The 16,493-nt window shown below is 40.7% G+C and overlaps 2 protein-coding genes across 3 annotated transcripts in view; one reads left to right on the top strand and one right to left on the bottom strand.

Annotated features, from left to right (window-relative positions):
* cubn (cubilin) overlaps positions 1-16,493 on the bottom strand; it is a 180,556-nt gene that overhangs the window by 23,378 nt on the left and 140,685 nt on the right. The gene's annotated exons all lie outside the window — the stretch shown is intronic.
* Positions 467-8,217, top strand: LOC102216823 (solute carrier family 15 member 1-like). Its single transcript, XM_014476188.2, has 23 exons — positions 467-576; positions 709-749; positions 1,187-1,274; positions 1,783-1,924; positions 2,079-2,198; positions 2,286-2,385; positions 3,307-3,397; positions 3,525-3,608; positions 3,689-3,771; positions 3,846-3,932; positions 4,005-4,094; positions 4,179-4,223; positions 4,368-4,400; positions 4,489-4,577; positions 4,804-4,885; positions 5,001-5,117; positions 5,253-5,396; positions 5,481-5,527; positions 5,726-5,833; positions 5,940-6,051; positions 6,587-6,724; positions 7,007-7,114; positions 7,227-8,217. Exons 1-23 carry the CDS (start codon positions 570-572, stop codon positions 7,464-7,466), a joined length of 2,196 nt encoding a protein of 731 aa, XP_014331674.2. The 5' UTR covers positions 467-569; the 3' UTR covers positions 7,467-8,217.

Raw genomic sequence — 16,493 nt, forward strand, 5'->3', positions numbered from 1 at the left:
CTTAGTTGGATTCTGGAGAAGAGCCATTTTACACAAATTTACATTTATTAAAGTAATTTCCTGACTTGTGGAGGTCAGAATTCATCTACCTTATTGTAAAGTATTGCTTACTTTTCCCATTTTGAAGCATGGTTATAGAAATGTTCCTCTGTGTCACATATTTGTTACATCTGAAAAAAAAGTCATATAGCAGTTAAAATTTCAGCGATACTTAGATTACCTTAAATTAATTGGTGATTAATGTTTTCACAAAAAGTCTGAGCAATATTTTTGTTACAGCAATAAAAAAAATACTTTCTTTAAGGCTTGTTACACATATTTGAGAACACTAACCAGTGAAATCTCAAGGTAAAAATATATTAGATGCTTTATCAGCTGCAGCTCATGTTCCCACCCTATTGCAAAAACAAACCAGTCAGAAGTGTAAAAGACAGCGTAAGGCTAATGAGGAGCAATATAACATGAAGCATTCCCACTCCCACCTGTCAGGAGAAAAAGATAAAGTATTGAGTGCTTGTGGAACAAATCTCAAAGGTGCAAGAGAAAGCGAACAGCAGCCTCACTTAAACATGACTGGTAAGATTAGAGACAAATAGTACATATCATTTATAAGAATGTGTAGATATATTACTGACAAGTCAAAGTAAAGTTAGTCAGTTTTACACATTTAAAATTTTTTGTAGCTAAAGTAGATTTTTGTATCCACAGAAAAAGATGATCTCAAAAAGGAAAGCAAGGGCAGAGGAAAGGTAAAGTGGTGGTATTACTGTAGATAATGACTTTCAAACTGACTGAGGCTTTTTAGAAGTCAAGCATCAACAGTCTTAGCTGTAATGCTGGTCTTTTGATACACAGTGTATTAAAAATTGCATGTGACTTTTAGTTATCTTTGCCATTAGTATGGCATTTTAGAAAAACTTTCTTTAGTGCAACTGACTTTTTGTATGAGTAAAAAATAGGAGTCAAATATTTGACCTTGTTTTATTGGCATAAAATATACTAATGCATCAATTGCAATGCAATAAAAAAAATCGTAACAGTATCATTTGGATTAACAGTTCATAATTTAAGATTTAATGTTGCATCCTCTGTACAAAATATTTTTTTGTGTTGACTGATCAGTTTGTATTTTCACTAAGCTTTGCTGAAGGGATTACACTACATTTGTTTTTTATCTCCTGAACAGTGTAAAGAAGTGTTTGGCTACCCCATCAGTATCTTTTTCATTATAGTGAATGAGTTCTGTGAGAGGTTCTCCTACTATGGAATGCGAGGTGAGTTTTCTGGGAAGTAACACACCAAACTACATGACAAGACTTTGCAATTACTTTACTTTTGAAAAGTGAAAAAGACTGCTGATAGATGGGCGGGACAGACCTTTCAATTTCAATTTTTGTCTTTTCTAAAAAAAAAAATTTTTTTAAGTTTTGTTAGGACCTAAAATAGACCTAACACGTTTGATTACTATGATACTGCACATTTAATTAATTTTGAGGCAGGCAAAAATAATTTTTAAAAAAGACAAATCATTTTATGATTTTCAATTGGGTAGAAAGACTTATTATGTCACACAAATAGTTCCAGTTTGACCATAAACTTTGAACAATAGTAGTACAACCCATTTATTCGTACCATTATCTTTCTTATTTTGCCTTTTGTTTTAAATCCTGTTACAGCTATCCTTTAACTCAAGTTTGTGATTTGAACCTATAATTATGGAATACAATAAATTAATATATTTATAATTGCGCTGTAGAAAAAGATATTATTGCCTCTCCACAGCTGTGCTGGTGCTGTACTTTAAGTACTTTTTGCGATGGGACGATGACTTGGCCATCTCCATCTACCACACCTTTGTTGCTTTCTGCTACCTGACCCCCATTCTTGGGGCCATTATAGCCGACTCCTGGCTTGGGAAGTTCAAGTGAGTGACTGGTTCCGATTTTATTGATCTCACTGTGTTATATTAATACCTCAGTGATTCAGTCAAAGAAGCACAATCTGAAAATGTTTTTTCAATAAGGTACTTTTACATCAGCTTGTAATACTTCCACTAATCTTCATTATGTCTCTCGCAGTACGATCATCTACCTGTCGATTGTTTATGCGATTGGTCAGGTGGCAATGGCTGTGAGCGCTATCCATGACATCACTGACTCAGACAGAGATGGGTCTCCAGACAATCTCACCTTTCATATGTAGGTTTACATTTTTCTACATGGATAAATAAACTCTTGTTAGAGTAACAGCTGCCTCATGCACTCGTTCTTTCCCCTCACATTCAGCGTGCTGTCCATGGTGGGTCTCCTGCTCATTGCTCTTGGTACTGGTGGTATCAAACCTTGTGTGGCTGCCTTTGGTGGAGATCAATTTGGAGAACATCAGGTTGGAAAAACACGTGTACAGCTCCTATCTAAGATTTCAATTGCTTGATCTTTATTGTCAGCTTTCACTCTAAATGTGCAGTTCAAACATCCATAGTTCAAATTTTTTATTGCTTGTGATTCTTCCACTCTCTACCTCAAGCTTTATCTGCTTTCTGTTTCCTGTAAACAAAGTTGGGCTGTAAATGATAATGTCATAATGTGTGCTTACTTTAATCTTTATGCACTAAATAGAAGGAAAGCCACTGCCAATATAGATTTCAGCAGCAGAAGAAACTGTCTATAAATTAGTTTACTATGCTATTTTATGAGCAACAATCTGCCTCGCCGGATTATACTTACTGCTAATCAAGGAAACATAACTGAGACCAGCACGTGTTGCTGTGGCTGTGCATGATACCACAGCCTGTCAATCAGCTACCCACAGACCTAAAAGGCTGGTCAATCAACCTCTGTGTGCTGTGGGATTAATTGCAAGCCATGCATTTGGTTGTGACCTGGTTAGCAATGGGCTGTGGTCGGCAATTTTGACATATGTCAAAGCAAAATTGTCATGTTTGAAGGGCAGCTTAGCAATTAAAATCTGAAGCTTGTGTCAATGTCTCCACCGTCAGTTTTAAAGAGGCACAGAAGGAAAAGCAAGCCACAGCCTTGCTTTCAGCCTACTCATACATAAATAGTTCAAATCATGCTTATAGGTCAAACTAAATTATTGATGAAAGAAACCTGATTTGGATAAATAGCGACCAAAGAAACGGTAGAGGTAAAAGTGAAGAGAGGACATAAATAAGTAAAATTCAATATTAATACCAGTAAAACAGTTTTGCTTTAGAAAAAGAACTTTAATCTCACAAATAATAATAAAATTGCAGTTCTTTATATCAGTCCTCAACAACAAACACTTATTGTGGTTTTTATGCAGGACAAGCAAAGAAGAACGTTCTTTTCAGTTTTCTATCTCTGCATCAACGGTGGAAGTCTTTTGTCAACCATCATAACTCCCATCCTCAGAGGTACATGTTGCACACCTTTAATGGTCAAAAAGTGGAAATAAAAATTTCATAAACACTAATAAAATTTCAGGATGTAAGAGGAACTTTAAATTTGTTCTTAACAAATATTTTTTGTTTCCTTTTACAGCTCAAAATTGTGGGATTCACAGTAAGAGCAAGTGCTACTCTCTTGCTTTCGGAGTGCCTGCAGCCCTGATGGCGGTTTCTCTCGGTAAGACTATTGAGTCGTGGGATATATACTTCCCACCTAATTGTTTAATGCACACTGAAAATGTGCATATTCTCTAACAGTGGTGTTTATCATGGGGAGTGGTATGTACTACAAAACTAAACCAGAGGGGAATATCATGCTCAAGGTGTCTAAATGCATAGGGGTAAGTCTTTTGCCTGTTTTAATATTCACATAACTTCCACTGACTTCTAAGAGCCATTTTCTCTCTAATTTCAGTTTGCAATTAAAAACCGGTACAGACACAAAAGCAAACAATATCCAAAGAGGGAGCACTGGATGGACTGGGCAGAGGAAAAATATGACGTAAGTTTTTGATTTCTTTGATTGCAACAAGATGTTCCTCTCTAGTAATTCTTCATTTCCAATTTGCTGCAGAAACTCCTCATAGCTCAAATCAAAATAGCACTGAGGGTTCTCGTCTTGTACATCCCGCTGCCCATGTTCTGGACCCTGTTTGATCAAAAGGTATGAATTGGAATCATAACCTCTCAAGACTGCACAATGTCCTTGAAGCAGAAGTATTGCTGAATTTTTACACCTCTGTTAAAGGGCTCAAGGTGGACACTACAAGCCACCACAATGGATGGGAATTTTGTAAGTTTGGTGAACGAAGCAGCATCCTTGTTTCATAGTTCCCAATAGCAGTGCATTCATGTTGTTGTCTATGTATATATTTTTTAAATTTATTTATTTATTTTTTTTTTTTTTTGTTTATTTGTTTTGTTTTTTTCTCTGCAGGGGTCAATTGTCATACAGCCCGATCAGATGCAGGTTAGTAAAAAAGTTCACTGTGAAGACCCAAATTTATGTACTGCCCTCTGCAGGACAGAATGTTCATTGTGCTATTTATTTCTTAAAGACAATCAACCCCATCCTGATTCTGACTCTGGTTCCCGTTATGGACAGCCTGGTATTCCCTCTGATTAAAAAGTGTGGTCTGAACTTTACGTAAGTGAGGTGGCATATTTTATTTTTGCCAGTTGTCACCTTATTGTATGTTTTCAAAGTTTTTCTATCAGAAATAAAGTTCCTAGTTGAACAAAAAAAAAAAAAATCAAAATTCACCCGGGCTATGAAAACTTTAGAGCATAGCTGTAGATAATTTTTTACATTTTCTCCTTTCATGTGTGCAGATTATACAAATAAATACTAAGACTTAATTTCAATTCAACAGACCTCTGAAAAAAATGACTGTTGGGATGATTGTAGCAGCTCTTGCTTTCGTCTGTGCAGCTGTGATCCAGCTTCAAATTGACGTAAGTGGAGGACAAGTTGTCATTTTGTCTCTTCCTGGGACCAATGAAATTCTTAAAACACACAGCAAATGGTAGTGGGAGTTCTAAAAGCTAACTACTTTAACCTGACATCCAGAAAACCTTGCCTGTCTTCCCATCGGCATCCCAGAGTCAGTTGAAGTTTCTTAACATGGGAAATACTCAGATTACTGTTCAGTTTCAAGGAAATCAGTTCAATCTTACAGGAGCTCAGGTATGTATCTTTTAAACAAAACACTTTTTGTCTTTAAATTAAAATTAATATTAAGTACTTGCTGCATATATCTCACACGTTTCTGATATTTTTTCCAGAGTGAAAAAACATTACATCTGTTTTATTCATTCGCAGGCCAGTGAAGAATACTTCACATTTGAAAGTGACCAAATTACGGTTTCAATCGGCAATCCTTCAGTATCAAGAGATGTTTCCCTAACCAAAGAGCAGCGACAAACACTTCTTATTCCCTCAGCAATCAATGATGACTGGCAACTGGTGAGAGACTTACACAAAATACTGTAAATTAAAGTTACACCATCCCGTGTTAATTAATAAGCATTTACTACTAATTTTCTTCAGGCTTATGATCTGATTTACAAGCCACAAGAAGGAAACAATGAAATCCGGTATGTTTAACAAGTAATTCTTAATCTTCTTCAGCAGTTTCATAGTTTGTTGAACAAAAAAAATCTTGTTAATTGGGACAGCTGGTAAATATTTGTTTAGGTCCAATAGCATCAGTCCTGTTTAAATTGTTATAGCCGTTTATAGATTTGGTAGTAGCTGTTCTTCAAACATTCTTCATGATTTTTATCCCATTTTAGATTTATAAATGGAATGAGTACACCAGTGAATGTCTCTTCAGCTGCAGTCCATTATGATCAAATTGAACCATTGCATTATTCAAATTACTCCGAGATAAAAAATGGAAGGTGAGGGTCTTTATCCATCCTTTTAAGACATTTTGTTACTACAATGTTTGCCTTAGGTGCACATGTAAGCAGTGGTTTATTGAATATTTTCTTATGGCTTATGAAGGGCCACATTCACCTTGCAGAGTGGGTCACAGTCATGTGAATACAGCAAGGATTTTGGATTTGGAGGCTCATACACTTTCTTCATCCCCAGCACATTAACATTTGAACCAAACGTGAGTCTTAAGCTTAGTGATTTATGCTTTAAATGTTAATATTCTTTAGAAAGTGCTTGCTTTAAAAAAAAAACTATAACAAAAAAGGAGGAGGAGGATCATCACATTTTATTATTGTGTATAACTTTTGAAGACTGATTTATATTTTTTTTACTCTACACCACTAAATATGTTTTTGTACCATGTCTTTGCCCTGCAGTGGCATTTCAAACACATTCATTCTTGTTATTAAATATTTTGTCACATTACAACCGCAATCTTCAATGTGTTTTATTAGGGTTTGGGATGTAATATAGCAACATAAAGTGATGCATACTTGCGAAATAGAACTGTAATGAAACATGCAAAGAGTAGCATGCATTTGTATTCTTATACTCCAAAAAATGGAAAATCCACAGTAAGTTTTCAAAGGCCTCTTCATCCACCAGTGAACAATTTAACTTCACTGCAAACACAGCTATTCTGTGAAAGCTTCAGGTGTTGGATATGACTACATTTGGTATATTTTTCTCTTAACTGTGTTTATTGATTTCAGTGTCATGAATCTATAACTGAGTCAGTGGACATTAAACCAAACTCGGTGCACATGGCCCTTCAGATCCCACAGTACTTCCTCATCACTGCTGGTGAAGTCATGTTTTCTGTTACTGGCCTGGAGTTCTCCTATTCACAGGTAATTTGTCCAAAACAAAACTAAACAATCTTTGTATAATGTTGTCTATATATTCCTATCTTAGAACACAGTTTGGGACAACATTCTGACCAGGCATTACTTTATGAAATCTGTTGCGAGAGGCTTTCAATAAATTTAATAAAAATTATTTAAATTACTATAAATATATTAAATTGCTGCAAGAATTTAGAGGTGAATTATGTAAGTCAATCTCTGATTATTATTTCTGGTTTTCCTTTTTGTTTTGTTTTCACTTTTAAATACTCCTTTCTTGTCAACAAGGCACCCAGTAACATGAAGTCAGTGCTGCAGGCGGGCTGGTTGTTGACCAATTCCTTTGGAAACTTTATCGTCCTCATTGTGGCAGAGATTGCAAAACTTCCCAAACAGGTAAAAAAAAAAAAAAAAGAATACAATATATACAATACCAGCAACATATGATATCCACAAATATTTTTCAATGTCTCCCATGACTTTTCCCTCTCTCTTTGTTACCTTAAAGTGGACAGAGTATATCCTGTTTGCCTCTCTGCTGGTGGCGGTGTCCATCATCTTCTCCATTATGGCGAGTTTTTACACTTACATTGACCCCACAGCGATCGAAGCCGAGTTCAAGAAGAAAATTCATGATGATGAAGATGATAAGAAAAAGGAGCTGCAGAAATCAGAGTTTAAGATGGAGAAAAGAGATTCAGTTAGCAGTGACGATGGAGACAAAAAACATGTTCAAACCAGCATGTGAACTATAGCTATCAGAAAATTAATCTATGATGTTGACTCAAAAGTAAGAATTTACAGTAGATGTTAATTTGAGTTATGTTTATATTGTAATGCATAAAGGATGCTATAAGCTAACAAAGTCAGGCATGTCAAAATTTATTTTGCAAAAAACTACAAATTAATTTATCTGTCAATTTTCTAAATATCAGAGTGCAACAGAAAGTTCCTTTTAAGTCCAAGTTAAATCGACATAATTACAGAAAATTACTTCTTTCTTGTTTTTTTTTTTCTTTTATTGCTTCTTTTATTGAAAAGATGTACCCAAAGTATTGGAATTATGATAATGCTTTACTTAAAAGTATAATGTTTTGCAACCTCTTAATATGAGATAATGGTTGTTCCTTTTGCTAGTATAAGAAGTTGGTTGTGAAACAAAGTCAGTCTCCTTTCTTTTATTTATGTTCATTTGGAGTGACTGAGATTTACTTAGGGATGACAGAAAAGAGATTCTCCAATATCTGGGACACTTGCACAGTGAAACACAACTCTATCCCTAGAGTGTTTCTTTCCTCTCTTATTTTGTATTTTCATTATTTCATTAAAATGTGTTTACACAATTTGTAAGAAATAAGAGTGTAGCCGTGGTATTCAGGGTTTATTGATAATGCTGCATTTCCTGGCTTTTTTAGTTGTTTTTTTTTCTTTTTCTTTGGTCTGTATTTTTAATATTTGCTGTTGTGCTAAAAATGTAATAAATATATTTAGAAAATATCGCACTGATTCCACAGGGCTATGATATATACCAAACAAATTTTGATATTAGACAAAAATAACCTCCACAAATACAAACAATACTTTTCAAGTAATGGTTTATTTTTAAAAGGGAAAAAACAATATCCAAGCCAACCTGGCCAGATGTAAAAAAAATTAAAGCTGCAAGCAGCCTCGAGCGGCCCTCGCAGCAAGCGCCGCTCCGGCCTATTGGCCACCGCGGGGGTTCCGGCCACCGCAGAAGCTCTCGCTCGGTTTCCAGAGCCGCAGCCCGCTCCCCACCGCGGAAGCTCCGCCGCAGTTTCCAGCACCGCCGCCCGCCAGCCGCCGCAGAAGCTGTCGCGCATTTTCCCCGCCCGTCCACCGGGCGACACGCGTGAATGCGTTCGGCGGCGGTGCCCGACGACCGTCGAAAAATCTGGCGCAGATCGGTCGATGCGTCGAGGAGATACGGCCCATGTATTAACTTAGGGGGCGCAGTGGAGCCAAATTACATCTCAAACCCGTCGGGCTCTTTAGAGGTGAACAAAGGTCATACATATCCAGTTTGGCGCCAATCGGATGATCTATGCATGAATAAGAGCCAAACGTATGCATATGGCGAGGGACTGATATTCGCCATTTGGCCACGCCCACACGGTTCAGCCAGCAGCGAGCATTGACAGAGTTTATCATCCGAATCATCTTGATTAGGTCAAGAGAGCCATAAACGGAGCTTTCCAAGGAAAAAAACGGCACTTCCTGTTCTGAGGGGGCGGGGCTTAGATGACGTCATAATATGATGACATAGGGTCGTCAAGGATCCCACCAGGGTCACTCGTGCAAAGTTTGGTGCAGAAGTTATCGACCGTTCACAGTAAAATACGAGACTTCCTGTTGTCAGAGGGCGTGGCCTACGTGATGTCATCATTTGACCATTGGATATTATTCTACACCCGAGGATGATCAATATCTCAAACTTTGGTGTCTCTGTGATTTTTTGTGTTAGAATTACAAATTATTTAATTTTTTCCTCTTTAATTCAACATTGAACTGTCATTCCGTAGGGCAATGCTGCCCTCTGGTGTCGATTTACTGAAATTACTGAAATAGTTTAATTATTTCAGTAATTCGACACCAGAGGGCAGCATTGCCCCACACATGACAAAATAATCCCCTTTGTAATTGACTGTGTAACATATTACACAGTCAATCACAGGGGATCTTTGAGCCTTGCTAACCCCACTTCAACATGCTCCAAAACTCACCAATTTCATAACTTTAAATTAAACATGCCTTATGATCAGACTGACCGAGTTTGAAGTCGATCAATCGAAATCCCTAGGAGGAGTTCGATCAAATGCGAAGGCTGTAAACGTCAAAATTGAGGTCAAATGAACTTCAATCTAAAATGGCCGACTTCCTGTTGGGTTTAGAGCATGGCTCTAAGAGACTTTTTTGTACGTCCCGACAAGATACACATGTGTACCAAGTTTCGTAATTCTAGGTTTAAGCATGGCTTGGGGCTGTTCATTTAAAATACTCTAGGGGTCGCTATAGAAAAATTAGGCCACGCCCACCAAATATCTCTATGGATTCCTGTTCGGGGATGGATAAGGATCCATCCTAGTGAGTTTGGAGCAGCTCACCCCGAAACTGTGGAATTCAGAGCCAAACGAAATTCGACGGCGTTCGCAACGCCGCCACGCCCACCTGCTTCATCGCAGCCGGTCGGGGTTGGAATCCACAACACACCAACATGTCTTCTGTCTCTGGACACAGTTTCATGTTGATTAGGTCAAAGGGCTAAGATAGCGACCGTTCACAGTAAAACATTACACTTCCTGCTCTCAGGGGGCGTGGCCTACATAAAAAAAACATTTCACTGCAGGGTATTTTAGGACACCCGATGTCGATCAATCACTGAAAGTTTGGTCCCTCTATGTGTTTTTGTATAGGAAATATAAGAGGTTTTTGTTTCATGGCGTGTAGGTGAACTTTGACCCCTGCTAACCCCCCTTCAACATGCTCCAAAACTCACCAATTTGATAACTTTAAATCAGACATGCCTTATGATCAGACTGACCGAGTTTGAAGCCGATCAATCAAAATCCCTAGGAGGAGTTCGATCAAATACGAAGGCTGTAAACGTCAAACTCGAGGTCCAAAATGGACCTTCAATACAAAATGGCCGACTTCCTGTGATACTTGCACTATGACATTACTTGTAAATTCTGAGCGTGTTAGTGAGCTCTACAACTGTACCGAATTTCAAGTCTCTACGATGAAGTAAGTGAATAGCAATGGGTCTTTTGAAAATTGCTAGGTGGCGCCGTTGAGCCAATTTGTTTGCGATTTTTGCGGCGACCTTAAAATACGAAATTTTTAAACTCCCCGTATGCATCCGCCAAGTTTGGTGAGTTTTTGAATATGCTAAAGCCTCCAAAAAGGCGCCTCTTTGGGGGGGCAGAAAAATAAGAATAATTAAAGCTGCAAGCAGCCTCGGGCGGCCCTCGCAGCAAGCGCCGCTCCGGCCTATTGGCCACCGCGGGGGTTCCAGCCACCGCAGAAGCTCTCGCACGATTTCCAGAGCCGCAGCCAACTCCCCACCGCAGAAGCTCCGCCGCAGTTTCCAGCACCGCCGCCCGCTAGCCACCGCAGAAGCTGTCGCGCATTTTCCACGCCCGTCCACCGTGCGACACGCGTGAATGCGTTCGGCGGCGCTCCCCGACGACTGTCAAAAAATCTGGTGCAGATCGGTCGATGCGTCGAGGAGATACGGCCCATGTATTAACTTAGGGGGCGCAGTGGAGTCAAATTACATCTCAAACCCGTTGGGCTCTTTAGAGCAGAACAAAGGTCATACATATCCAGTTTGGTGCCAATCGGATGATCCATGTGTGAATTAGAGCCAAACGTATGTATATGGCGAGGGACTGATATTCGCCGTTTGGCCACGCCCACACGGTTCAGCCAGCAGCGAGCATTGACAGAGTTTATCATCCGAATCATCTTGATTAGGTCAAGAGAGCCATAAACAGAGCTTTCCATGAAAAAAACGGCACTTCCGGTTCTGAGGGGGCGCGGCTTAGATGACGTCATAATATGATGACATAGGGTCGTCAGGGATCCCGCCAGGGTCACTCGTGCAAGGTTTGGTGCAGAAGCTATCGACCGTTCACAGTAAAATACAAGACTTCCTGTTGTCAGAGGGCGTGGCCTACGTGATGTCATCATTTGACCATTGGATATTATTGGACACAAGATAATGATCAATAACTCAAACTTTGGTGTCTCTGTCAGTTTTTGTGTTAGAATTACAAATTATTTAATTTTTTCCTTTTCAATTCAACATTGAACTGTCATTCCGTAGGGCAATGCTGCCCTCTGGTGTCGAATTACTGAAATTACTGAAATAGTTTCATTATTTCAGTAATTCGACACCAGAGGGCAGCATTGCCCTACGGAATGACTAAATATCCCCTTTGTAATTGACTGTGTAATATGTCAATCACAGGGGATCTTTGAGCCTTGCTAACCCCCCTTCAACATGCTCCAAAACTCACCAATTTGATAACTTTAAATCACACATGCCTTGTGATCAGACTGACCAAGTTTGAAGTCGATCAATCGAAATCCCTAGGAGGAGTTCGATCAAATACGAAGGCTGTAAACGTCAAAATCGAGGTCAAATGAACTTCAATCTAAAATGGCCGACTTCCTGTTGGGTTTAGAGCATGGCTCTAAGAGACTTTTTTGTACGTCCTGACAAGATACACATGTGTACCAAGTTTCGTAATTCTAAGTTAAAGCATCGCTTGGGGCTGATTTTTAAAAATATTCTAGGGGACCGTATAGAGAAATTAGGCCACGCCCACCAAATTTCGCTATGGATTCCTGTTGGCAGGTTGATAAGGATCCATCCTAGTGAGTTTGGAGCAGCTCACCCCGAAACTGTGGAATTCAGAGCCAAACGAAATTCGATGGCGTTCGCAACGCCGCCACGCCCACCTGCTTCATCGCAGCCGGTCGGGGTTGGAATCCACAACACACCAACATGTCTTCTGTCTCTGGACACAGTTTCATGTTGATTAGGTCAAAGGGCTAAGATAGCGACCGTTCAGAGTAAAACATGACACTTCCTGTTCTCAGGGGGCGTGGCCTACTTAAAAAAATAATTTCACCACAGGGTATTTTAGGACACCCGATGACGACCAATCTCTGAAAGTTTGGTCCCTCTATGTGTTTTTATATAGGAAATATAAGAGTTTCGTGTTTCATGGCGAGTAGCTGAACTTTGACCCCTGGTAACCCCCCTTCAGCAAGCTCATACAGTCACCAATTTGATAACTTTAAATCAGACATGCCTTATGATCAGACTGACCGAGTTTGAAGCCGATCAATCGAAATCCCTAGGAGGAGTTCGATCAAATGCAAAGGCTGTAAACGTCAAACTCGAGGTCCAAAATGGACCTTCAATCCAAAATGGCCGACTTCCTGTTGGGTTTAGAGCATGGCTCCAAGAGACTTTTTTGTACGTCCTGACAAGATACACATGTGTACCAAGTTTCGTAATTCTAGGATAAAGCATGGCTTGGGGCTGATTTTTTAAAATACTCTAGGGGTCGCTATAGAAAAATTAGGCCACGCCCACCAAATATCGCTATGGATTCCTGTTCGGGGATGGATAAGGATCCATCCTAGTGAGTTTGGAGCAGCTCACCCCGAAACTGTGGAATTCAGAGCCAAACGAAATTCGATGGCGTTCGCAACGCCGCCACGCCCACCTGCTTCATCGCAGCCGGTCGGGGTTGGAATCCACAACACACCAACATGTCTTCTGTCTCTGGACACAGTTTCATGTTGATTAGGTCAAAGGGCTAAGATAGCGACCGTTCACAGTAAAACATTACACTTCCTGCTCTCAGGGGGCGTGGCCTACGTAAAAAAAAAATTTCACTGCAGGGTATTATAGGACACCCGATGCCGATCAATCACTGAAAGTTTGGTCCCTCTATGTGTTTTTGTATAGGAAATATAAGAGGTTTTTGTTTCATGGCGTGTAGGTGAACTTTGACCCCTGGTAACCCCCCTTCAACATGCTCCAAAACTCACCAATTTGATAACTTTAAATCAGACATGCCTTATGATCAGACTGACCGAGTTTGAAGCCGATCAATCGAAATCCCTAGGAGGAGTTCGATCAAATACGAAGGCTGTAAACGGCCAAATCAGGGTCCGAAATGGACCTTCAATCCAACATGGCCGACTTCCTGTGATAGTTGCACTATGACATTACTTGTAAATTCTGAGCGTCTTAGTGAGCTCTACAACTGTACCGAATTTCAAGTCTCTACGATGAAGTAAGTGAATAGCAATGGGTCTTTTGAAAATTGCTAGTTGCTGCCGTTGAGCAATTTTTTTTGCGATTTTTGCGACGACCTTACAGTACTTAAATTTAAAACTCGTTTTATGCGACCGCCAAGTTTGGTGAGTTTTTGAATATGATAAAGCCCCCAAAAAGGCAATTCATTTGGGTGGAAGAATAATAAGAATAATTAAAGCTGCAAGCAGCCTCGGGCGGCCCTCGCAGCAAGCGCCGCTCCGGCCTATTGGCCACCGCGGGGGTTCCAGCCACCGCAGAAGCTCTCGCACGATTTCCAGAGCCGCAGCCAACTCCCCACCGCAGAAGCTCCGCCGCAGTTTCCAGCACCGCCGCCCGCTAGCCACCGCAGAAGCTGTCGCGCATTTTCCACACCCATCCACCAGGCGACATGCGTGAATGCGTTTGGCAGCGCTCCCCGATGACTGTCAAAAAATCTGGTGCAGATCGGTCGATGCGTCGAGGAGATACAGCCCATGTATTAACTTAGGGGGCGCAGTGGAGCCAAATTACATTTCAAACCCGTCGGGCTCTTTAGAGGTGAACAAAGGTCATACCTATCCAGTTTGGCGCCAATCGGAATATCTATGCCTGAATAAGAGCCAAACGTATGTATATGGCGAGGGACTGATATTCGCCATTTGGCCACGCCCACACGGTTCAGCCAGCAGCGAGCATTGACAGAGTTTATCATCCGAATCATCTTGATTAGGTCAAGAGAGCCATAAACAGAGCTTTCCAAGTAATAAAATAGCACTTCCTGTTCCGAGGGGGCGGGGCCTAAGTGATGTCATCATTTGACCATTGGATATTATTGGACACTCGATTATGATCAATCACTGAACGTTTGGTGTCTCTGTGAGTTTTTGTGTTAGAATTACTAATTATTTAATTTTTTCCTCCATTACAACATTGAACTTTCATTCCGTAGGGCAATGCTGCCCTCTGGTGTCGAATTACTGAAATAATGAAACTATTTCAGTGGGCAGCAGAGGGCAGCATTGCCCTACAAACAACGAACATGGACTGTTTATTATGTAATTACACAGAAGATCTCTCTAATTCATTCTGAGGGGGCGGGGCTTAGATGACGTCATAATATGATGACATAGCATTGTCAGGCATCACACCAGGATGAGTCAGGCCAAGTTTGGTGCAGCTCGGTCGAAACATGTGGAATCTAGAAGCAAACGTATGGCATCGGCGTTACAGGTCACTTCGCCTCGCCGCCACGCCCACCTGCTATGTCAAAGCCGGCCGGGGTTGGAATCCACAACACAACAACATGTTTTCTGTCTCTGGACACAGTTTCATGTTGATTAGGTCAAAGGGCTAAGATAGCGACCGTTCACAGTAAAACATGACACTTCCTGTTCTCAGGGGGCGTGGCCTACTTAAAAAAATAATTTCACCACAGGGTATTTTAGGACACCCGATGACGATCAATCACTGAACGTTTGGTCCCTCTATGTGTTTTTATATAGGAAATATAAGAGTTTCGTGTTTCATGGCGAGTAGCTGAACTTTGACCCCTGGTAACCCCCCTTCAGCAAGCTCATACAGTCACCAATTTGATAACTTTAAATCAGACATGCCTTATGATCAGACTGACCGAGTTTGAAGTCGATCAATCGAAATCCCTAGGAGGAGTTCGATCAAATGCAAAGGCTGTAAACGTCAAACTCGAGGTCCAAAATGGACCTTCAATACAAAATGGCCGACTTCCTGTTGGGTTTAGAGCATGGCTCCAAGAGACTTTTTTGTACGTCCTGACATGATACACATGTGTACCAAGTTTCGTAATTCTAGGTTTAAGCATGGCTTGGGGCTGTTCATTTAAAATACTCTAGGGGTCGCTATAGAAAAATTAGGCCACGCCCACCAAATATCGCTATGGATTCCTGTTCGGGGATGGATAAGGATCCATCCTAGTGAGTTTGGAGCAGCTCACCCCGAAACTGTGGAATTTAGAGCCAAACGAAATTCGATGGCGTTCGCAACGCCGCCACGCCCACCTGCTTCATCGCAGCCGGTCGGGGTTGGAATCCACAACACACCAACATGTCTTCTGTCTCTGGACACAGTTTCATGTTGATTAGGTCAAAGGGCTAAGATAGCGACCGTTCACAGTAAAACATTACACTTCCTGCTCTCAGGGGGCGTGGCCTACGTAAAAAAAAAATTTCACCACAGGGTATCTTAGGACACCCGATGACGACCAATCACTGAAAGTTTGGTCCCTCTATGTGTTTTTGTATAGGAAATATAAGAGTTTTCTGTTTCATGGCGTGTAGGTGAACTTTGACCCCTGCTAACCCCCCTTCAACATGCTCCAAAACTCACCAATTTGATAACTTTAAATCAGACATGCCTTATGATCAGACTGACCGAGTTTGAAGCCGATCAATCGAAATCCCTAGGAGGAGTTCGATCAAATACGAAGGCTGTAAACGTCAAACTCGAGGTCCAAAATGGACCTTCAATACAAAATGGCCGACTTCCTGTGATAGTTGCACTATGACATTACTTGTAAATTCTGAGCGTCTTAGTGAGCTCTACAACTGTACCGAATTTCAAGTCTCTACGATGAAGTAAGTGAATAGCAATGGGTCTGTTGAAAATTGCTAGTTGCTGCCGTTGAGCAATTTTTTTTGCGATTTTTGCGGCGACCTTAAAATTCAAAATTTTTAAACCGCCTAGTCGCTTCCGCCAAGTTTGGTGAGTTTTTGAATATGATAAAGCCCCCAAAAAGGCTCCTCTTTGGGGGGGCAGAATAATAATAATAATAATAAACAGTACAGATACAATAGGCCTTCGCAGCGCTTTGCTGCTCGGGCCTAATTAAAGCTGCAAGCAGCCTCGGGCGGCCCTCGCAGCAAGCGCCGCTCCGGCCTATTGGCCACCGCGGGGGTTCCG

Source organism: Xiphophorus maculatus, chromosome 21 (genome assembly GCF_002775205.1).
Source record: "Xiphophorus maculatus strain JP 163 A chromosome 21, X_maculatus-5.0-male, whole genome shotgun sequence".
NCBI classification, from domain to species: domain Eukaryota; kingdom Metazoa; phylum Chordata; class Actinopteri; order Cyprinodontiformes; family Poeciliidae; genus Xiphophorus; species Xiphophorus maculatus.

What these genes read in the sequence shown, in the direction of transcription:
- LOC102216823 (XM_014476188.2), top strand. An exon ending in GGACCCTGTTTGATCAAAAG is followed by an intron (nt 4,095 to 4,178) that starts GTATGAATTGGA and finishes CCTCTGTTAAAG; the next exon opens with GGCTCAAGGTGGACACTACA. An exon ending in CATTAACATTTGAACCAAAC is followed by an intron (nt 6,052 to 6,586) that starts GTGAGTCTTAAG and finishes TATTGATTTCAG; the next exon opens with TGTCATGAATCTATAACTGA.